General features: G+C 29.6%; 5 protein-coding genes across 6 annotated transcripts; all 5 read left to right on the top strand.

The window, feature by feature from the left end:
- Positions 1-286: 286 nt before the first annotated feature.
- On the top strand, positions 287-2,511 carry LOC143900376 (chymotrypsin-1-like). Its single transcript, XM_077411635.1, has 5 exons — positions 287-368; positions 765-915; positions 1,251-1,503; positions 2,004-2,141; positions 2,256-2,511. The coding sequence occupies exons 1-5, from the start codon at positions 320-322 to the stop codon at positions 2,403-2,405; spliced, it is 741 nt and encodes a 246-aa protein (XP_077267761.1). The 5' UTR covers positions 287-319; the 3' UTR covers positions 2,406-2,511.
- A 1,752-nt stretch (positions 2,512-4,263) lies between these two features.
- LOC143900371 (chymotrypsin-1-like) lies at positions 4,264-8,144 on the top strand. The gene is made up of 5 exons (XM_077411631.1): positions 4,264-4,321; positions 5,238-5,388; positions 5,878-6,142; positions 7,133-7,270; positions 7,727-8,144. Exons 1-5 carry the CDS (start codon positions 4,270-4,272, stop codon positions 7,868-7,870), a joined length of 750 nt encoding a protein of 249 aa, XP_077267757.1. The 5' UTR covers positions 4,264-4,269; the 3' UTR covers positions 7,871-8,144.
- Positions 8,145-12,634: 4,490 nt separating this feature from the next.
- On the top strand, positions 12,635-16,126 carry LOC143900370 (chymotrypsin-1-like). The gene is made up of 5 exons (XM_077411630.1): positions 12,635-12,730; positions 13,286-13,436; positions 13,585-13,846; positions 14,812-14,958; positions 15,369-16,126. The coding sequence occupies exons 1-5, from the start codon at positions 12,679-12,681 to the stop codon at positions 15,510-15,512; spliced, it is 756 nt and encodes a 251-aa protein (XP_077267756.1). The 5' UTR covers positions 12,635-12,678; the 3' UTR covers positions 15,513-16,126.
- A 1,056-nt stretch (positions 16,127-17,182) lies between these two features.
- Positions 17,183-19,107, top strand: LOC143900373 (chymotrypsin-1-like). The gene is made up of 5 exons (XM_077411633.1): positions 17,183-17,313; positions 17,457-17,607; positions 17,858-18,116; positions 18,518-18,655; positions 18,907-19,107. The coding sequence occupies exons 1-5, from the start codon at positions 17,262-17,264 to the stop codon at positions 19,048-19,050; spliced, it is 744 nt and encodes a 247-aa protein (XP_077267759.1). The 5' UTR covers positions 17,183-17,261; the 3' UTR covers positions 19,051-19,107.
- A 2,121-nt stretch (positions 19,108-21,228) lies between these two features.
- On the top strand, positions 21,229-25,101 carry LOC143900377 (chymotrypsin-1-like). 2 transcript variants are annotated; one of them, XM_077411637.1, is made up of 5 exons: positions 21,229-21,295; positions 23,745-23,895; positions 24,044-24,284; positions 24,477-24,611; positions 24,873-25,101. In XM_077411637.1, the coding sequence occupies exons 1-5, from the start codon at positions 21,244-21,246 to the stop codon at positions 25,014-25,016; spliced, it is 723 nt and encodes a 240-aa protein (XP_077267763.1). In that variant the 5' UTR covers positions 21,229-21,243; the 3' UTR covers positions 25,017-25,101. The 2 variants fall into 2 exon arrangements, with proteins under 2 accessions (XP_077267763.1, XP_077267762.1); XM_077411636.1 differs by lacking the exon at positions 21,229-21,295 and adding an exon at positions 22,785-22,893.
- The last annotated feature ends 1,619 nt before the right edge of the window (positions 25,102-26,720 follow it).

Genomic DNA, 26,720 nt, shown 5'->3' with positions numbered 1-26,720 from the left:
AAATTTTACTTATAAAAAACCGCACGAACTTATTGGCCAATTTATGTTTAACTGTCTTAAAATACCATATACATAGACTTATTTATTTAGAGTGCTGTAACGATAATAAACACTTGAAGTATCTAATTTTATTTTAAATCAAAAAGTTTATTATTTCCTGGTAAGTGAATATTATTAAAAAACAAAAATACTTTCGCATCTTGTGATTTTTTAATTTGAAGTTGATAGATTGTAGATTGGATAATGGTGATAAAGAGATTATAAAAGGCTGCTAATAGACACTGTAGCCATTTGTTGGGCATAATATGTTTCAGCAATCATGTACACGGCAATTACTTTCTTTCTTATCGCTTTAGCTACAGTCCACGGTAATCTATTCTCTCGTTACGTTTAAAGAACTATTATATTAACGAATTAGATTTATTCAAATAAAATTGATAAAAAAGAATCTCTTTTATTTATAATTTAAAAGAACATTTTATAATTATTTAATATTCAACATTTGACAGTTTTTAATCTTTTATATTTTAATATTCTTATAATTCATAAAGCTTAACATAACGAAATAATTGGTTTAGAATAAAAATAAAGAATAGAAAACTAAAATGTGTATATGTGTGCGTAAGTGTGATTAAATTCATAATGTATATATATTCTTTCAAATTTTTGATACGGTTTTAGTTATAAATTTTTAACTAAATAATTTTATTCAAAAAAGTGATTAATATTTAAATAATTTATAATATATATTCTTTGTTCATAAGGTTTGCCGGCGTCGCATATTATCGGTGGTGCGGACGCTCCGCTCGGCAAGTATCCACATCATGTAGCCCTGAAATATCAAGGCAGATTTCGTTGTGGAGGATCGATTATTAACAAACGTTATATTCTCACTGCGGCTCATTGTGTAAATGAGTAAGTGTCCCCACGATTTGTGTTAACCATCCACATTTTGACATTTTCTCTCTCTCTCTAGCAACTTTGAATATTTAATAACTAAACTAAAATAATTACTTTTTAAAGATATGGATAAAATATTATATATATTCTGTAAAAAAAAATATTATAATATTACTGATATATATTGTGTTAATTCCCTTTAATTTCTCTCTCTCTAGTGCCGTTTATAAATTTTCAAATTTTTTATAAATACTTTGAAAGTTAAAGATATTTTATTAATATAAGAATGTGTGCGTATATATATTGCATCAAAAATTAAAAAATATGTCTTGCATTCTAACGAAATTAAGTGTCACCAATGCAAAGCAACTTGTGGTTCACGCGGGCACTATTTACTTAAACGAGACGGGTGATGCTTATCAAGCGGAGAGCGTGACATGGCATCCTGGTTTCGACGATTACAAACTTAATCACGACGTCGGTCTCGTTCGATTAAACCGGGACATCGTGTACACTAACGTTGCAAAACCCATTTCGCTTGCACAGAAAGACATCGCTGTCGCAGGTCTCCCTTGCGCTGTATCTGGTTGGGGCAGAACTTCAGTAAGTTTTTATTGAAATATTTAATATTATCTAAGAATTTTATATATATATATATATATATATATATATATATATATATATATAAGATTAAGACACATGCACAATCCAAATATTTCACCAATTAGACATAATCTTTTTAAGACTCTTTGAATCTTTAATGATATATAAATGACGTATGTGTTAATATATATATATATATATATATATATATATATATATATATATATGTGGGTATAATAGTATATAAATAATACATCGCGTAATGCTCATAAGTGAAATTGCACGATTGTTACTATTCAGTAATCTCATATAATATTCACTGTTCTTTTTTTTGTATTTTTTTTATAATTCCAAAAAATTTTATATTAGCCGTGATATGATACCCGTATTTGATAGCCATATATTAGTCACACATGGTCAGTCTTGACTTTTATCGCGTCGTTGCCATGTTTAATTATGATATCGAAATGTTTACTTATTAACATAAAATATTCTTTCAGCTTGACGGACCAACACCCAACACTTTACAAGAGATCACCTTGAAAGTTTACTCCCACGAGAAATGTAAGCTGGTGTCTTGGAGAATAACTGACAATCACGTCTGCACTCTCACGAAAGTCGGCGAGGGAGTGTGCTATGTAAGACACATAGGTTTATTACCTTCAAATAAATTTATGGTTTATATTTATTGAGAAAGGAAAATAATTGTAAATTAATCAGTTTGCTTATAATAATTTTAAATAATGTTGCAGGGTGACTCAGGTAGCGCTCTCCTCGCCAAAGGCGTTCAAATTGGAATTGCATCCTTCGTGGTTCCATGTGCTTTAGGAAAACCCGATACGTTTGTTAAAGTGTCCGCGTACCAAGACTGGATCAAGGAGCATATGTTTGACGTTGATTAACAATTAAAGAAAATTTAATGCTTTTGTATTGTGTTACTATATTTGTATTGTATAATATATGCCGAATAAATTTCAAATAAATATTCACTTGTGATATAAAATTTGATATAGGTTAAATATTTTTATTATTTTATCCTTTTATCTCTTTTTACAATTTATGCGATAGTACTATTAGAAGAAAAAATAAGTCACTTTTTTTCTTGCATTAAAGTACGTTTTTACTGGAATTAATTTATATTTTTTCGTGTACACAGATACAAATTGCGTTAATGCAATCAAACTTATATAATCCAAAAGAATATAGTATTATAAAATCACCTGTTTTGTTTTTAATATCTATTATACCTCTAATACCAATAAAGATATAAAATAACACATTCTTTAGAAGAAATTTATTAACTTATAACGCGTAACGCAATAAAAACCTAAAGATAATTGTCTTTATAAAATTTTTATTTAAAAAAAAATGTAGCAAAAAGTATATATCAATAATAACTTGTCAAATAATATGTAAGACTATACAAAACTGCAACAAATATTTATAAGGTACACCTTAAATTATTTACAAATAATTAATATAAAAAATTATATATATAATATATAACTACATATAAATAAAAATTTAAAAAAATATGCTATATTAAATAGAACACATCTCTAAAAAAAATTTAAATAATATATTCCTGAAAATTATAAATAAAAAAATTCTTTTTATACGCGCTGCTATTTTATATGTGAGTTGACGTACTTACAATTAGTATATTGTAATATTCCTCTTGCTGAACGAGCCAAAAAGCGCGTTGAAAAATTCTCAAAAATACTGAATACTGAATGTATGTATCAATGGAATGCAATCTAAATTTTGAATATGTTATCAAAAAACATATTAAAGTAATTAATTATTAAAAAGTAAAATGATATATTAATCTTTAGAGAACGGAAAGCCTGTTTATAGGTTTCAAACTATTTATGCGCTAAAATATCATATATAAAGGTTTTTTGGGTCACTGTGTTCCATAATTCCGGGAATCTAAGGAAAACAAATGAGAATGGCAAATGTGTAGTATGTTCAAAGTTCAAAAAAAGGTATTCGTCGAAAACCAAAGTGTATCGTGAGTGCGATATGCCTCTGTGTGTTGTAGGTACCTTACTTCGAAATAAATCATACAAAACAACATTACTATATAAATGTAGGTATGCATAACAATCGTAAATAAAAAATTTTTTCTTACAAAGTCCTTATAAATTTGTTTGCATTTCTTAGCTCTAAATTTCAAATATAAAAGTTATAAATAAAAATTATAAAAAGTTATTAAAAAACCCCTGTCCATTTTCTAAAGGTTAAATATAAATTATATTTTATATGTAATATACATATTTATTTTCAATTTTAACACGGTTTACCAATCATTTATAACTCACAACTTATTTGCTAGCTTTAATAAGTGATTTTCTGATAATTTCATCAATTATCATGAAATTGTAGCGCAATAGATACACGAATTCCATACATTATCAATAAATTTTAATTTCCGCTTCTAAAATAGCTCGATGAAGTGCACCGCAATTTTGAAATCATCATATCAATTGCATCACGTATTTCAGATAAAGATTTTGAAATAAATTTTTCACCCAGACGATAGCGATCTTCGTAGACACACAGTTCAATCTCACGTTTAATCGCTTAGCATAAGTTATCAAAATTATTTCGATGGAATTTATTGATTAAATCTGTCAGATTAAATAGATTTCATTTTTACGTCACACACATACATTCCAAAGTATGTTCTTCTGGTGAAGTACTCAAAATGGCCTATATAAACGTGCGAAGGAGTTTCATTGTTACCAGTGCCACGGTTTCAATATGCACGCGTTCTTTGTCTTGATAGTCGCCTGCTTGGCGGTAGCCGCTTATGGTAAGCGAGAATAAACATGATACATATTAATTATATGCATGGTTTTATTTAATTTTTACGAGCTACGAATTAAAATGACGAAGCTAAACTTTGAATCTTTAATGACAATACTAAAACCGCAAAATGTATACGTTACTTTATAGAAAACTTATCATTATTTTTTAATTAATTTTTGATTAATAAATCTTTAATAAAATAATTAATTTTGGTTTAACTGGCTGATGTTCCGAGCTTCGCCCGGGAGTCGTTTTCCTTTAAACTATTTCATTTATTCAGTAAAATATTCAAAAATGAGTATTATTATTAAAGAAATGTTGTTCATTAATACTTATTAATTCTCGAAAAATTTTAAGAATTTTAAAACCGGTTTTCAATTTTGTGTATTTTCTAATTTCCGCCAATTTTCAGATATTGGACCTTTTTCTTTTTTGTTTCTCGTTGGAGGAAGAAAAGAGAGAGAGAAAGAGAAAGAGAGAGAGAGAGAGAGAGAGAGAGAGAGAGAGAGAGAGAGAGAGAAAGAGAGAGAGAGAAAGAGAGAGAGAGTTTATTTAGATAACTTATCTCTTATAATATGCGAATAATTAATTATGTTTTAATTTTGTATGTGTCAAAAAGAATAGAAATACGTAGAATAGCATAGAAATGGATTATTTTAAGATAATAATTATAAAATAATAATAAAATTAAATTTTTTATAATAATTTAATATAAAAATAAATTGTACACAATTGTGATGTGTACACATTTCTCAAACTCTAACAAAAATGTAGTATCGCATAGTATATATTTATTAATAGTAACAATTTATAAATAAAACAGACTATTATAATAACCGTAATTAATTAAAGGCAAAAAAAAACAATATGTGTCTAACATCTGATTTGTACATTCTGTTTTATTGCACCTTCTTATATAGGGTACCCAAACATTCATATTGTTGGTGGAAGCGATGCTCCGCCCGGCAAGTTCCCATATCAAGTATCTCTGAGAAAGAACGGAAGGCATTCCTGCGGCGGATCCATCATCAATAAGTATACTATTCTCACCGCTGCTCATTGTATAACAAGGTATGTTCCTTATTCTCTTGTTTTATATTATTTAAGGCGGAATTACGATGAACTTAACGTAACGGAACGCGACGGGACACATTGTTTTATATGCATATAAACACGTTGTTTTTTTATATACGGCTGATTACGATCGACTTTACGTAACGTGACGTGAAGTATCAAAAAACAATGTGTTTAGGTTTCACGTTACTTCGTGTCCCGTCGCGTTCCGTTACGTTTAAGTTCATCGTAATTCCGCCTTTAAGCTGCGGTCCACTTGACGCTACAAATGTTTTGGAGCGTTCTTCTTTTCCTTCTTTCTTTCTTTATTGAAAGAAAAGAGAAGAGGAACGCTTCGAAACATTTGTAGCGTCAAGTGGACCGCAGCCTTATACATGCACACATGAATAGAATGAAATTCTTTTTATTCGTAAAAAAAAGATGTTTAAAACTATCTGAAAAAGTGAAAAGCAAAAAGTAATCGACCAAATTTTATCTCTTTAACAGCTACAGGAATAACCCTGGCGCTCTGAGAAGTTTAACTGTTCACGCTGGCACAAATCTGTTAAGCGAGAGTGGTTCCGTATACAGAGTAAAACAAGCCATCCCTCACAGTAATTTTGATTCTATGGGATTGTCCAATGACATCGGCGTACTTATTCTGACAACTCCTATCGAATACACCCAATATATACAGCCCATACCACTTGCAACTAGCGACATTGCTCCCGAGGGTAGTAGCTGCACTTTATCCGGATGGGGAAGAACCTCGGTAAGCATCAAACAGAAATTATTTTGAAAGCAGCTTGTAATGAAAGCAGCTTCGTCTTTATTTAATATTTATCACATTTTATTTATAAAGTTTAACAAAATATAAAAATTTCTGTTTTAAAATTGTATTTCCTTGATATACTAACAATAAGAAATAATTACTATATTTCTGTGTTATGATTAAACATAGTCTACAATGAATAGAAAAAGTTCTTGAAATTATTTACGTAAAAGAGAAAAGATTATATTGCGCAATCTGCTCATCTTGTAAAATTTCAAATTCTTACTTTTTCTCAAATTTATAAAAATGTAATACACATACACACACATGCGCGCGCGCGCGCGCAAACACATACACACACACACACACACACACACACACGCGCGCGCGCGCACAAAACTGCATCGGTAAAAAACATTTTGTATTTGAATGGATTTCTACCAATGCAATGTAGAAATTTTTGTGTTAAATTTTTAACATACACTTGGTGTTAACATATTATTAATATTCACTGTTTCTAAGAATTAAAATAGCACAATTTATATGTAAATGCACGAATTTTTGCTGACATTTTATATGTTAAAATGACCATTTATGTTACTCTTTTCTCTATAAGAATTTTCATCTGATAAAGCGACATGTTTTACGTTATATATTATAAAGAGATATCGTCTTCTGTTTTCTGTAAGAAATAGAGAAAAAAACAACATTTTATTTTAATTAAATTTTAATTAACATTATAAATGTTAATTTAACTTAAACTTCTCCAGATAGCGTGTGTTACAATTTTGTCTTAATTTTTCACATATTACTTGTGTTATTTATTCACATATTTGCCTTCTGTTAAATTAATATAAAAATTACAATGGATACACTGGAACATATAAAATGTGTTAAATTTAACATAAAATGTTTTACTGTATAACGTTATGTTTTAAAAAATTCTTCATGAGCACGTGAATTTATAGGTAATATTTTCTTTAATCTTAGCTAAATGGTCGCGTCCCTAACAATTTACAAGAGATCGAGTTGAGCGTTCACAGTCAAGCCAAATGCAGACAAAGGCACGGGAACGTACTTTCTTCTCACATTTGTACGCTTACGAGAGCAGGCGAAGGCGCGTGCCACGTAAGTATTAGATTTAACAACTTTATTATCTTAAAAATCGCTGCATAAATATAGACGAGAAATGCAAATTACATAGAGATTTTAGATTCTAATACTGATTATAAGCACCAAGAAATATCTAAATTGAATGTTATATTTCAAATTTATTTATAATACAATAAAATTATTAATTTTGAAAATATTTATTCAATCTATTTATTTAAGATATTAAATATAATCTCTCTCTCTCTCTCTCTCTCTCTCTCTCTCTCTCTCTCTCTCTCTCTCTCTCTCTCTCTCTCTCTCTCTCTCTCTCTCTCTCTCTCAAAATATAAACATCTATAAAATTTAGAACTGGAACAAGCAATATCTTTTGCTTAATAATTATGACAATAATTATAAATATGACGAGTGAATTAAATTAAATAAAATATTAACTTTGCAAATAACTAATCGTCGTTTTTATTAAATTCTTAGGGTGATTCCGGTGGTCCTCTCGTTGCTAGAGGTGTTCAGATCGGTGTCGTCTCCTTTGGTCTACCATGCGCTCGTGGATCTCCCGACGTATTCACTAGAGTATCCTCTTTCACTACTTGGATCCGAAGAAACAGTGTTGAATAAGAGAATAAAACAAAATATATCTTATATATATATACACACACACACACACACACACACACACACACACACACACACACACACACGTTATTATTTAAATATATTAATATTCTTATACATTTATATATATATATCCCATGTATATTCAATACGTTATAAAATGTTTAACAAGTTTAATATATGATAAATAATAACTGCAATTGTGTATGCGAAAAACGACTTGATATAATTGTTTGATAATGACTGATTGTGTAAATAATTTTTATCTGCGCTTCTTGTATTAGTTTAAACATAAATGTGCTTGTTTAAATGCTGTAATTATTTGAATATAAACATTAATAAAATAAAATCTGATTTAATGCTTTTACTGTCAAACTGATTTTGACGTGAACTCTGAGAGACCATATATTGAGAAGTACGCGACTGTTTATAAAATATCTAGAGTTAAATGATAAAATAAACCGTACTAAAAAATAAATTACGTACAAATAAAATACGTAATACATTATTTCTATATTATTGAATGTATATCTATATCTAATAACATAAGTCAAAATTGACTGGAATAAAAACTCACTCACAAACCAAAATAATAGAGCTCTTTTTGCAATTGAGATAATTAGATGTAAACAAAAAAATAAAAACCGAAATCTGTTTTTAAACAAATCCAACATATTATGTTTTAATAATACTTTATTGTTCCTCTTTATATCTTTATATAAATATAGTTAGGACAATCATTCTTATTTAAATAAATAAAATAATTGTGATCCATAAAATAGTTAGGAAAAGTCAAAGATTTATTTACAATAGAAATCTCTTGTTTAGCAAAAATTTTATCGTTCACGTCACATCAATTTCTAACGTTAAAATACACGTATTTAGAGAATGTGGGGAGATGTGTGAGGTACATAATTCATTAACTCGCGACCAAAGTTATTGATGCATTATCATTTATGGAATAAGAAATACTATGTTTTATATTTTATATATAATTAATATATAATTAATTATTCCAGAAGTTTGTATGATTATATGTTAAATTAAGTAAAGCAATATTTTCAGAAGTTTACGGGACTCTTGCAAAAATTCACGCGACACTCAAATAAGATGCCATGGCAGTAAAAGGTTCACGCGGGCACTATTTACTTAAACCAGACGGGTGATGCTTATCAAGCGGAGAGCGTAACATGGCATCCTGGTTTCGACGATTACAAACTTAATCACGACGTCGGCGTCGGTCTCGTTTGATTAAATTGAGACATCGTGTACACTGACGTTGCAAAACCCATTTCGCTTGCACAGAAAGATATCGCTGTCGCAGGTCTCCCTTGCGCTGTATATGGTTGGGGCAGAACTTCAGTAAGTTTTTATTGAAATATTTAATATTACCTAAGAATTAGGATTAAAACACACAATCCAAATATTCCACCAAACAAAATATCAGTAGGTTGATAAAAAACTTGATTAACTTTTCTCTCTACGATACAGTGTTCTGTACCAATTAGTCATAATCCTTTTAAGCCTCTTTGAATCTTTAATGATATATATGAATGACGTGTTGTTGTATGTTAATATATATATATATATATATATATATATATATATATGTGGGTATAATAGTATATAAATAATACATCGTAATGCTCATAGGTGAAATTGCACGATTGTTACTATTCAGTAATCTCATATAATAGTCACTGTTTTCTTTTTTTTTTTTTGTATTTTTTTTCGAAAATTCCACAAAATTTTGTATTAGCCGTGATATGATAGCCGTATTTTATAGCCATATATTAGTCACACATGGTCAGTTTTGACTTTTATCGCGTCGTTGCCATGTTTGAAATATCCTTTTAGCTTAACGGACCTACACCCAACATCTTACAAAAGATCACCCTGAAAGTTTACTCCCACGAGAAATGTAAGCTAGTGTCTTAAAGAATAACGCCTGACAATCACATCTGCACTCTCACAAAAGTCGGCGAGGGAGTGTGCTATGTAAGATACATAGGTTTAAAAGAAATAATTGTTTATTCCGCCAATGAGTATCAAACACAAAACATTTAATGTTATCGACTAACGATTGGCAATGTATACAAAACGCTGCGACATTGGGCCTTTTTCAAGCATCTAACTGACAAACAATTCAGAATAAATTTAATTTGGTCGAAAAGATACAATTTTAATACTGATTTAATAAATTAATGAAAAGCGATACTTGTTAATCCATGTCACAAACTCACACGTCTGTATCTTTGAAAATTTTACCCGAAATAGTCATAAAGACAAGTCACTATAAGAACTGGTCAAGTCAATGCAAGCGAACCAACAAAGGGTTAACAAGTAAAAATTGTGTGTTCTGAAACCTATACTTTACGTGTGTAAGTTGGTGACAAACGAGAATGAGTACAGTGAGACGATTGCGCCCCCCGCGACCCAACGCTGTCACTTAGATATATACGGAGCAATACATTAGCGAAGGAGCGCCGACAAAAAGCGTGATCACATGTCGGAGTTTCAAGACGTACTGATCGTTTTCACGGTTTTAACGAATACATTAGATTGTTATTGTACATGTGATGCTCACGTGATGCCGATAACGACGAAATAACTTTTATAGGGTTTAAATTTTCTGTATCCTTTTTCAAATTGATCGTGTTTTGGAGTGTTTTTTAATTAAGAACATTTCTGCAATCTCTCTCTTTTTCGTGTTTTTTTTTCTCTGTAAATGATATTAGTTTCGGACCATTTAAAATTATGGCCTAACATTACACGATGTTTGCTAACGACCGAGTGATTGCTATCATGTTTTTTAATGTCTTTTTGGTGTTCATTAACTCGTGTCATTAAGTGACGTTTAGTTTGCCCTACATATGTTGCATCGCAATCGCCGCAATCTATCTTGTATACTAACTTAGAAGTTTTTTCTTTGCTGACCCTGTCCTTACCGCTTCCTATGACACCATCCAGTTTTTTCGGGATGATATATAAAATGTCGAGATGAACTGTCTTAAAAATGCGTCGGATATCCTCGCCTAAGCCCTTCACGTATGGTACCGTAATGCACCTTCTGGTATCGAACATGGTCTGTGACGCGTCAACTTTTTCCACCGTACTCTCGAGTGTCTTAAGTCGAGCCCTAATTCTTTTATCAATAATTTCAGTAGGAAATGAGTTATTTATAAGGATTTCCCTTACCAAACAGATGTTGGTTTCATGGAAACGTCTACCCGACAGTAAGATCGCTCGTCTACTAAGCTGATTATTGTATTAAATTTATATTGTACTGGGTGGTTTGAGAAATAATTGATATAACGCCCTGATGACGTAGGTTTTCTATACCAGTTCGTAAGAAGGTGACCTCCCTCCCTAATGACGACAGTGTCAAGGAACGGGAGTGAATTATCTGATTCCGTTTAATACGTGAATTTAAGGCGCGGATGGTAATTGTTAAATGCGTCTAGAACTTCGTTTAGTTTCGATCTGGGAATTATGGCGAAGATATCGTCAACATATCTGCAGAAAAACAAGATGACAAATTTAAAAGAGTTCAAACAGTGAGTCTCCAGATCATCCATCACTATATCCGCGCTGATTGGTGACAGTGGAGAACCCATTGGGCTGCCAAAGGTTTGTTCATAAAATTTCCCATTGAAACTAAAACTAGTAGAGTCAAGCACTAAATTGATGGCGTGGAGGAACTGAGCTAAAGTGAAGTTCGTATTCGGTGAGATTTCATGCCATCTCTTTTCAATGGCTTTAAGTACTAGCTTTTTTGGGATGTTGGTGAAAAGTGAGGATACATCTAATGAGATCATAATTTGATCGTCATTAATATTTAGTTCTTTAACTTTCTTAACGAATGTCCAACTGTCCTTAATGTACGATTTCGGCCTGTGAATACATTCGTGTATTATAGAATGGAATGTAGAAAACTGGCGATGTTATACATCGGACTTTCGACCGCGGAGACAATAATTCTCCGAGAAAACCCTGTTTTATAAATCTTTGGCAGCCCGTAACACCGTGGGAGGTTTCCATTGGTGCATTTCAGACTTATGTCGATTTATCAACGATGTCATTGTCTAGCCAAGATTTTACTAACTGATTAAGACTTTGTGTCAATTGTTTAATCGGGTCTTTCGTTAATTGTTTGTACGTTGATACGTCGTCGAGTATATTAGTCATTCTATTAATGTAATCGTCTCTGTCCATGATTACCGTTGTCTGTCCTTTATCAGCTCTCGTGACAAAGACATCGCTGTTATTTTTAAAAAATGTTTTACAATACTCTTAAACTCACTTAAAATGTGACGATTAATATAGTCCAAGTGTCTCGATTTTAACACGGTTTACCATAACTCACAACTTATTTGCTAGCTTTAATAAGTGATTTTCTGATAATTTCATCAATTATCATGAAATTGTAGCGCAATAGATACACGAATTCCATACATTATTAATAAATTTTAATTTCTGCTTCTAAAATAGCTCGATGAAGTGCACCGCAATTTTGAAATCATCATATCGATTGCATCACGTATTTCAGATAAAGATTTCGAAATAAATTTTTTACTAGACGATAGCGATGTCCGTAGACACATAGTTTGATTTCACGTTTAATCGCTTAGCATAAGTTATCGAAATTATTTCGATGGAATTTAATGATTAAATCTGTCAGATTAAATAGATTTCATTTTTACGTCACACACACATATACATTCCAAAGTACGTTCTTTTGCTGAAGTACTCAAAACGGTCTATATAAACGTGCGATCGAGTTTCATTATTACCAGTACCACGCTTTCAATATGCACGCGTTCTTTGTCTTGATATTCGCCTGCTTAGCGGTAGCCGCTTATGGTAAGCGAGAATAAACATGATACATTTTGATTATGGATTTATTTAATTTTTACGAGCTACACGAATTAAAATAACGAAGCTACACTTTGATGAATCTTTAATAACAAAATTAAAACCGCAAAATGTATACGTTACTTTATAAAAAATTTATTTTAATTTTTTAATTAATTTTTGATTAATAATTTTTTAATAAACTAATTAATTATGTTCTAATTTTGTATGTGTCAAAAAAAATAGAAATACGTAAAAGAGCATAGAAGTGGATTATTTTAAGATAATAATCATAAATTAATATTTTTAATAAGATCACATTTTTTATAACAATTTAATATAAAAATAAATTATACACAATTGTGATGTGTACACATTTCTCAAACTCTATAACAAAAATGTAGTATCGCATAGTATATATTTATTAATATAGTAACAATTTATAAATAGAATAGACTATTATAATAAACCGTAATTAATTATGTCATTAAAACCCCCAAAAAAACAAATTGTGTCAAAAATCTGATTTGTACATTCTGTTTTGTTATACACCTTCTTATATAGGCTATCCAAACATTCATATTGTTGGTGGAAGCGAAGCTCCGCCCGGCAAGTTCCCATATCAAGTATCTCTGAGAAAGAACGAAAGGCATTTCTGCGGCGGATCCATCATCAATCAGTATACTATTCTCACCGCTGCTCATTGTATAACAGGGTATGTCCCTTATTCTCTTGTTTTATATTATTTATACATGCACACATGAATAGAATAAAATTCTTCTTATTCGCAAAAGAAAGATGTTTAAAACTATCTGAAAAGCTAAAAAACGAAAATAATCGACCAAATTTTGTCTCTTTAACAGCTTCAGGACCTCTAACGCTTTGAGAAGTTTAACCGTTCACGCTGGCACAAATCTGTTAAACGAGAGTGGTTCCGTGTACATAGTTAAACAAGCCATTCCTCACAGTAATTTTGATTTTATAGAATCGTCCAATGACATCGGCGTACTTATTCTGACAACTCCTATCGAATATACTCAATATATACAGCCCATACCGCTTGCAACTAGCGACGTTGCTCCCGAGGGTACTAGTTGCACTTTATCCGGATGGGGAAGAACCTCGGTAAGCATCAAACAGAAATTATTTTGAAAGCAGCTTGCAATGAAAGCAGCTTCGTCTTTATCTAATATTTATCAAATTTTATTTATAAAGTTTAGCAAAATATAAAAGTTTCTGTTTTAAAATTGTATTCCCTTGATCTTGATACTAACAATAAGAAATAATTACTCTATTTCTATATTATGATTAAACATAGTCCACAATGAATAGAAAAAATTCTTGAAATTATTTACGTAAAAGAAAAAAGATTATATTGCGCAGTCTGCTCATCTTGTAAAATTTCAAATTCTTACTTTTTCTCAAATTTATATAAAAATGTAATACACATACACACACACACACACACACACACACACACACACACACACACACACACAAAATTGCACGGTAAAAAACATTTTGTATTTGAATGGATTTCTACCCGTGTAGAAATTCTTGTGTTAAATTTTTAACATACTCTTGGTGTTAACATAATATTAATATTCACTGTTTCTAAGAGTTAAAATAGCACAATTTATATGTAAATGCACGAATTTTTGCTTACATTTTATATGTTAAAATGACTACCAAAGTTATGTTACATATTTCTCTATAAGAATTTTCATCTGATAATAAAGAGACATGTTTTACGTTATATATTATAAAAAGATATCGTCTTCTGTTTTCTGTAAAAAAAAAACAATAGCATTTTATTTTAATTAAATTTAACATTATAAATATGTTAATTTAACATAAACTTCTCCAGATAGCGTGTGTTACAATTTTTGTCTTAATTTTTCACATATTACTTGTGTTATTTATTTACATATTTACCTTCTGTTAAATTATTATAAAAATTACAGTGGATAAACTGGCACATGTAAAATGTGTTAAATTTAACATAAAATGTTTTATTGTATAACGTTATGTTTAAAAAAAATTTTTATTAGCACGTGAGAGTTCATAAGTAATATTTTCTTTAATATTAGTTTAATGGTCGCAACCCTAACAATTTACAAGAGATCGAGTTGAGCGTTCACAGTCAAGCCAAATGCCGACAAGCATGGCTCCGGAACATGAACGTACTCTCTTCTCACATTTGTACACTTACGAGAGCAGGCGAAGGCGCGTGCCACGTAAGTATTGGATTTAACAATTTTATTATCTTATAAATATCGCTGCATAAATATAGACGAGAAAGGTACGCGTACCCCATTATTTATTTTAGTGATGCAAATACGTAGACATTTTAGATTCTAATACATATTATAAGCAGCAAAAAATTTCTAAATAGAAGATAATATTATGTTTCAAATTTATTTACAATACGATGAAATTATTAATTTTGAATATATTTATTCAATCTAGAGTTATTTAAGATTAAATATAATCAAAATAGACATCTATAAAATTTAGAACTGGAACAATTTAAGCAATATCTTTTGCTTAATAATTATGACAATAATTATAAATATAACGAGTGAAGTAAATTAAATGAAATATTAACTTAGCAAATAACTAATTGTTGTTTTTGTTAAATTTTTAGGGTGATTCCGGTGGTCCTCTCGTTGCTAGAGGTGTTCAGATCGGTGTCGTCTCCTTTGGCATACCATGCGCTCGTGGATCTCCCGACGTATTTACTAGAGTATCCTCTTTCACTACTTGGATCCGAAGAAACAGTGTTGAATAAGAGAATAAAACAAAATATATTTTATATATATATATATATATATATATATACACACACACACACACACACACACACGTTATTATTTAAATATATTAATATTCTTTTATATACATTTTTTATCCCATGTATATTTAATACGTTTTGTTATGATATGTTTAACAAGTTTAATATATGATAAATAACAATTGCATATGTGTATGCAAAAAACGACTTGATATAATTGTTTGATAATGACTGATATTGTATAAATAATTTTTATCTGCGCTTCTTGTATTAATCTAAACATAAATGTGCTTGATGTTTAAATGCTGTAATTATTTAAATATAAACATTAATTAAATGAAATCTGATTTAATACTTTTTGATTTTGACGTGAACTCTGAGAGACCGAATATTGAGAAGTGCGCGACTGTTTATAAAATATCTACAGTTAAATAATAAAATAAACCGTACTAAAAGAATAAACAAAAATAAAAATACTTTTTATATATTACGGTATATTATAATGTTATAAATAAAATATGTAATACATTATTTTTATTATTGAATGTATATATCTAATAACATAAATCAAGATTGAATAGAATAAAAACTCTCACTCACAAACCGAAATAATAGAGCTCTTTTTGCAATTGAGATAATTAGATGTAAGCAGAAAAATAAAAGCCAAATATCTGTTTTTAAACAAATCTAACATATTATCTTTTACTAATATTTTATTGTTCCTCTTTTTATATTTATAAATATAGTTAGTACACAATCATTCCTATTTAAATAAATAAAATAATTGTAATCCATAAAATAATTAGAAAAACTCAAAGATTTATTTACAATAGAAACCTCTTGTTTAGCAAAAATTTTATCATTCACGTCACATCAATTTCTAACGTCAAAATACACGCATTTAGAGAATGTGGGGAGATGTATGTTTTCTTCTAGATCCGTTTACGTATACATAATTAGTTAAACTCGCGACCAAAGTTACTGAGGCATTATCATTTATGGAAGAAATACTGTGTTTTATATTTTATATATATAATAATAGTATAGATTAATATATAATTAATTAGTCCAGAAGTTTGTATGATTATACATTAAATTAAGTAAAGCAATATTTTCAGAAGTTTACGGGACCCTTGCAGAAATTCACGCGACACTCAAATAAGAGATGGCAGTAAAAGTGTTTAATACAATACCCATTAAATACGACATTTATTCTCTTAATATTCAAATAACTTTTATCCAAGATTTTGTAAAAAAAATGTACTTATTATTCACAAATAAAATTTATTTTCTTATTTGTTACTTATAAATCTACTCGATTCTCTCGGCCATACGCATTTGTAGCTTTTTAGAAGATTCTCTTTGTAAGATTCACGTAGACTTCTAAGCATGTGACACGCAATCTATTGATGATATATCACAGATTCTATTGTCAGATGTCGTGATCGATAAAAGTAAATTGACCATGAGACCATCACTAGATAAACGAACGGAAATCTCAATTGTTCTAAGAAAAGTTATAACAGGGCAAATTTAATTAAAACTATCATTCTTATCAATCTATGTAAGTGCATAATGTAAATTATAAATAACAATTACTTTATCGTATGATACCGCGTGAAAAAAAATTCAGAAAGCGTCACAACACGTGATTTATATCTTTATTTCAACTACTTCAAAAACGTATATAAATGCATCTATTCGCTCCCATCTATTCAGCCCCAGGCAACAAATCTGCAATTAAACATGCGTGCGTTAGCTTGTTTTGTATTTATCGCTCTGGCATACGCCACTCAAGGTAAGTAAGAATTCATTAATTATTGTAAACATTATAAAGTTGACACAATGTTTTATTGTTATGGTTGAAAGTGTATGTAGTAATGTAACAGATATATTATTTTGCGCGTATAATAATATAATTAATATATTTTTGTTAATAAGGAGCTCCATCTCCTCGTATCGTCGGCGGTAAAGATGCTCCCATTGGCAAGTTTCCGTATCAAATTTCATTGAAATATGGCGGCTCGCATAGATGCGGTGGATCTATCCTCGATAATCATAATATATTAACCGCAGCACATTGTGTCGCAGGGTATGTTACATATTCTGAACATATGTCAATATCTTATTAGTAAAATATAACTCTAAAAATTAGTCTTTGAATACATCATATATATATATTATACTTAGTCTTACATATTATGTCCATTTGATGTATTATGTAATTTGACACATAATATATAAGACTAAGTATTATATATATATATATATATATATATATATATATATATATATGATATATATATTGTATATACATACTTATATGGTTTTTTTATCGTTAGATTGGAAAATCAGGTGAAAAATCTAAAGGTTCATTGCGGCACAAACTTCTTGAACGTACCAGGAGATGTATATGACGTAGAGAGTGTTAGTGTCAACAAAGCCTACGATGATTTTTTGCTCATTAATGATGTCGCTTTAGTCCACCTTAAAAATGCTATCAAATACAACAATACGCGAGTGCTACCGATAAAGCTTTCAACAAACGATAGTAATATCGAGGGCAAGCCGTGCACGTTATCCGGATGGGGAACTACAAGGGTAATGTCGAACTTATGATACAAGATTTTCTAGTTACACATGTCTAAGAATGAGACATTCTTTTTAAAACAAAATGTTTTTATATTACAAGTGCGTGGAAAATGGCCCATTACGCGCGTGTCACTTTCCACGCACGTGTGATATAAAATAGGGTGTGTAACACGTGCGGGTTGAAAATTGGACACGCGTGCGGGTGATCGCACTCGCCTTCGACTCGTGCGTCCACTCCGCACGTCCAATTTTCAACTTACCGCACTTGTTACACAAATAACTATTTTCTCTTTATATGATATATAACATGTTAGAAATGTGTAACAAGTGAGAAGATTCGGTAATAATCATTTGTTGTTTCTTATTTACTGCGAGTCTCATTTATCCAAATTCACATTTATTCCTTCTAGGTTGGTGGAAGTACACCGAATAACTTGCAAGAAATTGAGTTGGTAGTTTATCCGCAGAAAGAATGCGCGAGAGTGCAACAAAGAGTGAAAAATACCCATATCTGCACTTTGACTAAATCAGGAGAAGGAGCGTGCCACGTAAGCTTTTTTATTTATTAATATAATAAAACAAATTAATATATATATTATTTATATATATATACAGTACTAAAAGAATATTAATAATATAAAAAGTTAGAGATATTGAAAGCATCTAATCATGTGTCAATTATATGTTACAATTATTTCTTAACACTGAAATAATTACAGCAAAAATTTGCAATAGTAAACAATTTATTGTTATTTATAATATTAATGTTTTATTATTAATAATTGCATCTTTATTTTAGGGTGATTCTGGTGGACCTTTAGTAGCTAATGGAGTTCAAATTGGAATCGTCTCCTTCGGTAATCCCTGCGCTCGGGGATATCCAGATGTTTACACAAGAGTATCCAGTTTCGTATCATGGATCAATGCAAATTTAAAAAATTAAAAGATGTATAATATGTTTATTAGAATGAAATTATATCTTACAACATTTATAATTTAATTGCTAATGTGATTTGAGCAAAATTATTTCTGCAAAATGTAATTCCTGTGTATTGCTTTGTTTTATCAGTTAAATATACCAATGCAAATAACAAAATAATAACAAATCAATTGTTTTTATTATTTTACGTAGAAACTAATGTTTTCTAATGTTTTCGTTTGCTGTTCTCATCTGTGATAAAATTATATTAAATTATTTACGTTATCGCAAAAGTCAGAAATCTACGTGATATATTTAATGCATTTGAACTTAGCGAAAAAAAATATTTCGAAATATAAATAAAAAAAGTTTCGATAAAAGAGGGAATAATATATAGGAGATATTATAAACTTTAGTCAGTTTTAAAATGGACATAATGCATAAAGTTAAATATTTACAAATAAATTTCACTGTCAATTGTATAATAAAATTCCGAACTATATATCTCTGATTAAAATGACACTTATTCACTCTAAATATTATTGCATAATCGATATTATCTGATATTTGAAATCTCATTTTTAGTCACATTCTAGTCATCACTAAACCTAATATATTATATGTTTCAATAATATTTTACTGTTTCTCTTTATATCTTTAATAAATACTTAGTAAAATCATGCCTATTTAGATAAATAAAACCGTTACCCACAAATTGGTCCAGGAAAGTTACAGATTTATTTAAAATAGAAATCTTTTAATTTAAAAAAATTTTATCATTTAAATTATATTACTTTCTTATATATATATATATATATATATATATATATATATACGTCAAAATACACGTAGAGGATGTGGAGCGATGTAAGTATTTTTCTAAATTTATTTACATTATTAATTAAGGAGAGAGAGAGAGAGAGAGAGGTTTGATCATTACTTGTGAGTCAAAAATGCGACTGAAATAAATGTCATTACAGCGATCCCGAATTATATGCAATATTAATATAATGAATTGTGGATGCTACTTACGTGCTATATTCTTCGTCAATTACCAATGTATAGAATATTAATTATAAATATATGTCGGGGTATGAGAGCGTCAACGACTCGGGAATCGCTTATTATCCAACATTCTACGCTGGGATTGTGTAAAGACTTAAAAAATCGGACTTTATCGTGTGGATTGATGGCTTTATCATCACAAATAAGTTCAGGTCCCAACGTAGAATAAGCGATTCCCGAGTCGTTGACGCTCTCATACCCCAGTATATGTTTGTTAATATTCTATACACTAATAATTGACGAAGAATATAGCACGTAAGTAGCATCTACAATTCATTATACTAATATTGCATATAATTCGGGATCGCTGTAATGACATTTATTTCAATCGCATTTTTGACTCAAAAGTAATGATCGAACCTCCTTAATTCGTGATTAAAGTTAATAATGTATGACATTCGTGTAAGAAATATTGTTTTATATAATTAACTACTTCCAGAGAGAGAGAGAAAGAGAGAGAGAGAGAGAGAGAGAGAAGTATATGTATGTTTATATATTAAATTACATATATTTACAGAAGTTTACGGGACCATTTCAAAAATTCATGCAACATCCAAACATGGATGACATGGCAGTCAAAGTGTTTAGTACAATACCCATTAAATACGATATTTATTCTCTTAACATGCAAATAACTTCTATTCGAGATTCTATTAAAGATGTATTTCTTTATATTCACAAATAAAATTTTTTTTCCTATTTGTTATCTTGTTATCTATAAATCTATTTGATTCTGACCAAACGGATGATTTGTATAGCTCTTTACAAGATTCTCTTTGTAAGATTCACGTTAATTTCTAAGCATGTGACACGCAATCTATTGATGATATATCACAGATTCTAATGTCAAATATAGTGATCGATAAGAGTAAATTGACCATGAGACTATCACTAGATAAACGAACGGAAATCCCAATTGTTCTGAGAAAAGTTATAACAGTGCAACTTTAATTAAAACTATCATTTTTATCAATATATGTAAGTGCATAATGTAAATTATAAATAACAATTACTTTATCATATGATACCGCGTTGAAAAAAAATCAGAAAAACGTCACAATACGTGATTTATATCTTCATTTCAACTACTTCAGAAACCTATATAAATGCATCTATTCGCTTCAGCCCCAGGCAACAAATCTGCAATTAAACATGCGTGTGTTAGCTTGTCTTGTATTTATCGCTTTGGCATATGCCATTCAAGGTACAAATTTATAAATTATTCTAAATATTTTAATAAACAAACAAAGAAATACAGATGAATGTATACTATATATATATATATATATATATATATATATATAGAGAGAGAGAGAGAGAGAGAGAGAGAGACAACTGCGTCTTTCTAATAACACATACACTACTGTTCAAAAGTTTGGAAGCACTACTTTTTTAAGAAAAACAAAATAGTCGTGCTAATAAATATGAAAATAACAATGATTATATTTAAACAATGAAAACTTATTCTTTCTTCACAACAGAACAGTAGCATAGCATGTTTACTCTGTAAAATTCTTTAAATAAAATACTTCTCTGGAAAAGAATTAGAAACAAATAATACTGAGTTAAAATTAAAACAGACAGTACAGTTTCTCATATGACATTTTTCTTTGGAGATATCTATTAGCACTGTTTTTCTTAAAAAAATGGTGCTTCCAAACTTTTGTACGGCAGTGTACTTATATAATATTATATATAATTGTGTTTATTTGACAGTACACATGTAGGCGGGAGAGGGGCTACTGTCTCCTTCCTCCTGCAAGCAGGGGTGGACCTCGGTTCGTGTGGAAAGTTAAAAACCCGAACCGTACAATCCACCTACATGTGCACTGTCTATACACTTCCCTTAGCACTGACACAAACTGTTATATTTCTTAAACTTTTTTTGTTAATAACTTTTTAACAAACAATAATCGTCTAAACCTTTTGACGGTTACTTAGGGTGATGATAACATATCTCAAAATTATTGAAATCGGGAATGGCTCCATATCTCTGAATAATTACCGAAAAGAGAGAATAAGAGAAGAAGTTTATATAAATTTTAATCAGTTGCAGAATGGATATAATGCATAAAGTTAAATATTTACAGATAAAGACCAAAGGTCAATAAGACCATTTTTGGGGTTCTCTTCTGATTTTCGGAAAACAATTTTTTTTACTTTCTCATAGCCTTAATAAATAAATAATATCTATAATAAATATCCGTTCCATTTATGATTGCAAATAGCTTTTAATTGATCGATATAAGCTGCTGATTAGAAAAATGTTTCTAATAAATTTTTTGAAATAATATTAAAAGTCTACAGTTTAGTTATGTGCACGGCAATACATTGCAACTATATCCTGTGTTATATTTGAGAGAAAACCGATTTATCTCATTTATTTATGGGCATACAGATTTGTATCTCTTTATATTACAAGATTCACGTTGACTTTCTAAGCATGTGACACGCAATCTATCAATTATATAGCGTAGACTCGAATACCAGATATAATAAGCGATAAGAGCAAGATATTAACTATAATACTATCACCAGATAAACCAACGGAAATCCCAATTTTTCTAAGAAATGCATAATGTAAACTGTAAATATCAATATTCTGTAGCACGATATCGCGTTGAGAAAAATTCAGAAAAGTGTCACAAACACATGATAAAGATTTTTATTTTAACTACTTCAGAAATATATATATAAATTATTGCGTATCACATCTATTCGCTACTGTCCCAGACATTAAACCTACAAAGATGCGTGCGTTAGCTTGTCTCGTATTTATCGCGCTGGCATACGCCATTCAAGGTACGAATTCATAAATTATTATACCTAATAAATATTTTACCATAATAAAAAAGAACACTGAAAGAAAAATCCAGGTTTAAATAATCGTTCAAAAATTAACAAACGGACAATCCGACACTTTCAATCGGAATAATTAAAAAGCCGATCAATGATATCCGGCTATATCCGGCTATCATTGATTGAACATTATTCTAATCTTGATCGGCTTTCATAATTCCGATTAAAAATATCGGATTATTCATTTGTTAATTTTTGAATGAATTGTCCATTTCTCTGAATGAACAGATATAAAGACAGATATAGAAAGAGGTACAACTACGTGTCTTTCTGATAATACATATAGATAGTATAAAATAATTACTTTCCAACATAAGCAAAATTATCAGTAATATAGCATAAATATCCGTTTTATAGCATTTATAGTTTGTGTAAACATTTCTGTACGTATATATGTAATATACATATATGTATATAAACATACATATATAATACTGCTAAACATAATTTATTATATAAAAAAATAGTACTTCTTACATCTTAAATTTCAAATATTAATAACTTCAGTCTTCAATTAATTAATTATGTAAACGGATATACAAAAATACTACGTATTCTCTAAATAATGTGTAACTTTAACGTTAAAAATTTATATGGCGTGAACGATAAAATTTTTGTTCAATAAAAGATTTTTATTCTAAATAAATCTGAAACTTTCCTGAGAATATTACGGCTTACTTAGCCGTAAAATTGACACAATGTTTTATTTTGTTATTGTTAAAAGTGTATGTAGTGATGTAACAAATATTAATTTTGGCGTATATTAACATGATTAATTTATTTTTGTCAATAAGGAGATCCATCACCTTATATCATCGGTGGAAAGGATGCTCCCATCGGCAAATTTCCGTATCAAGTTTCATTGAGATATTACGGCGTGCATAAATGCAGTGGATCTATCCTCAATAATCGTAACATATTAACCGCAGCAAGTTGTGTCACAGGGTATGTTACATTCAAGCATTCTGAACCTATTTCAATATCTCGTTAGTGAAATATAACTCTAAAACTAGTCTTTTAATATATCAATTATGCATAATATGTAAGACTAACTAAATATATACATACTTATATGTTCTTTTTTTATTGTTAGGTTCGAAAATCAGTTAAATAATGTAAAGGTCCATGTTGGCACAAACTTTGTGAACCTAACAGGACGTGCTTATGACGTAGCCAGTGTTAGCATCCACGTTAATCAAACCGATAATGACATCGCCTTAGTTCATATTAAAACTCCTCTGAAATACAGCTCGCTAGTGCAATCGATAAATCTTATGACAAGCGATGAGAATCTCGAGGGCAAGTCGTGCACGTTATCCGGATGGGGAATAAAGGTAATATCGAACTCATGATATCGAAATTTTCTAGTTCAATGTCTAATAATAAGGCACTCTTTTAGAAAAACTCATTATTTTCTTTTTATATATAATATAACAAATTAAAAGTAACAAGTGAGAAGATATGTAATAATTATTTATTGTTCGTCATTTCTTTCGAATGTCCAAATACGTATTTATCCTTTTTAGAATGATGGAGAGATTTCGAATAACTTGCAAGAAATTGAGTTGAGAGTTTATCCCCAGGAAAAGTGCCGAAGACTATGGGCTGTAAAAAATACTCAACTTTGTACTTTGACAAGTGAAGGAGAAGGAGCGTGCAAAGTAAACTGTCAATTATTCATCTTCTAAAAAGGAGATAATATTATAAAACGAATTGATACATAATATATATTTATGTTTTACACTACACCGAAAAAATATTAATAATATAAAAAATTACATTAATAGCATCTATTAATAATATGCCGATTTTAATTATAGCTTAATACTGAAATTATTATAGCAACAATTTGCAATAGTAAACAATTTATTGTTATTTATAATATTAACATTTTGTTATTAATAATCGCATCTTTATTTTAGGGTGATACTGGTAGCCCTTTAGTAGCCAATGGAGTTCAAATTGGAATTGTCTCTTACTTTCATTTCTGTGCAATGGGATATCCAGACGTTCACACAAGAATATCAAGTTTCATAACATGGATCAATGCAAATTTAAAAAATTAAAAGATATTATTTAATTTATTAACATACCACTTTGTTTTACATAATTTATAATTTAATTACTAATATATGTATTTTGAGCAAATTATTTCTGCAAAATTATATTACTTCCTGTTATAAGTATTTCCTGTTGCTTTGTCCATCAGTTTAATAAATTACCAATGCAAGTAACAAAATGATAACAAATCAATTGGTTTGATTTTTTTCTATGCAAAAGCTATATAATATTCTTGTTTGTTATCTTACGATAAACAATATCATATTAGTTAGTTAGCGCAAAATTCATAAGTTTACGTGATATTGTTATAATTTATAATAATTCAATACAAAAATAAATTCTGCACTTTTCTCAAACTTTAACATTAAAAAATGTAGTATTGTATACTATATATTTATCAATAAAGTAACCATTTTCTTAATATGATAGACTATTATAATGTTGTAATTTATGTCACTAAAGGCTATTAAGAACTAAACTTCGTGTCACAAATCTGATTTGCAGCTTCTGTTCTTTTTTTTGTATTTTCTTATATGCTACCCAGACACTCATATTATTAATAGAAAGGATCCGGTACGTAAGATTGCTCGACTGCGTCGCACTGTCATTTTCATTCTAATTAATAATTTTAAGCTTGTACTGTAGAAATTGGAAATACAGACTCTGAATAAGATGTTTATGACAATATCAGGTCAAAAAAATTATTTGAATTTAAACTGAACTTATTATAAAAAAACTAAAAAATTACGTAAAAATTAGAAAACCGAAAAACGTTCAGCGGTCCACACTGAACTAGAGTATAGCGAGCTAGTATTAAAACTATCTGAAAAGCGAAAAGTAATCGACCAATACTTTATATGTTTTTTTAACAGCTACGAAAGGAAACCTGGCGCTCTGAGAGGTTTAACTACATTCACGCTGATGCAAATCTGAGACTGACACCGTTTACAGAGTAAAACTATAGCTACTTTTTCACCGTAATTTCGATTTTTTTCAATTAAACATCGGCTTACTTATTCTGTCAATTTTTATCAAATTCACTAAATATGTATAATACATACGTTCCCCCCTCCCATACCACTTGCAACTACCGACGGTGTTCCCGCTGATTCTGCCTGCACCTTATATCCGGATGGAGAAAAACCTCGGTATAAGCACCAAACAATATTTATTTTATACAATAAAAGCAGCTTCATCTTTATTTATTATTTATCAAATTTTAAAGTTTAGTAAAATATGAAAGTTCTTTCAAAATTATATTCCTTTGATACAATAATAAGAAATAATTATTCTATTTCTGTGTTATGAGAACAGCTTTCAGAGTAGCGTTTGTTAGCAACAAGTATGGGCGAAAGAAGATATAAAAAAAATTCAGAGAGCTGTTGGAAAACACAGAATTTGAAGAGACATTGCAGAATTAGAACCATCTTGGATTAAATAAAAGGAAGCGACAAGAGCAACTCAGAAGAATGAGATAATTATAAAGAAAAGGAGAATGGGAGAAAAACAAATGGTGGAATATAGAAAAATGCCTGGACAGAAAAAGAGAATTAAGGAACATACTCAGAAAAGCATAAAAAAGAATGAAAAAATTTAAAAAAAATAATAAAATTAGCGGAAAAAGATATTATATCAGCGGAGATGGAAAGCCAGATAAGAAGGTTAAAAAAGAAAAAACAGAATGAAAAGACAAAATAAAAAATAAGAAA

Source organism: Temnothorax americanus, unplaced genomic scaffold, assembly GCF_048541705.1.
Source record: "Temnothorax americanus isolate GAGA-0224 unplaced genomic scaffold, ASM4854170v1 Scaffold3, whole genome shotgun sequence".
NCBI lineage: Eukaryota > Metazoa > Arthropoda > Insecta > Hymenoptera > Formicidae > Temnothorax > Temnothorax americanus.
The sequence above is the reverse complement of the archived record's forward strand: the minus strand, read 5'-3'. Positions and strand labels throughout refer to the sequence as shown.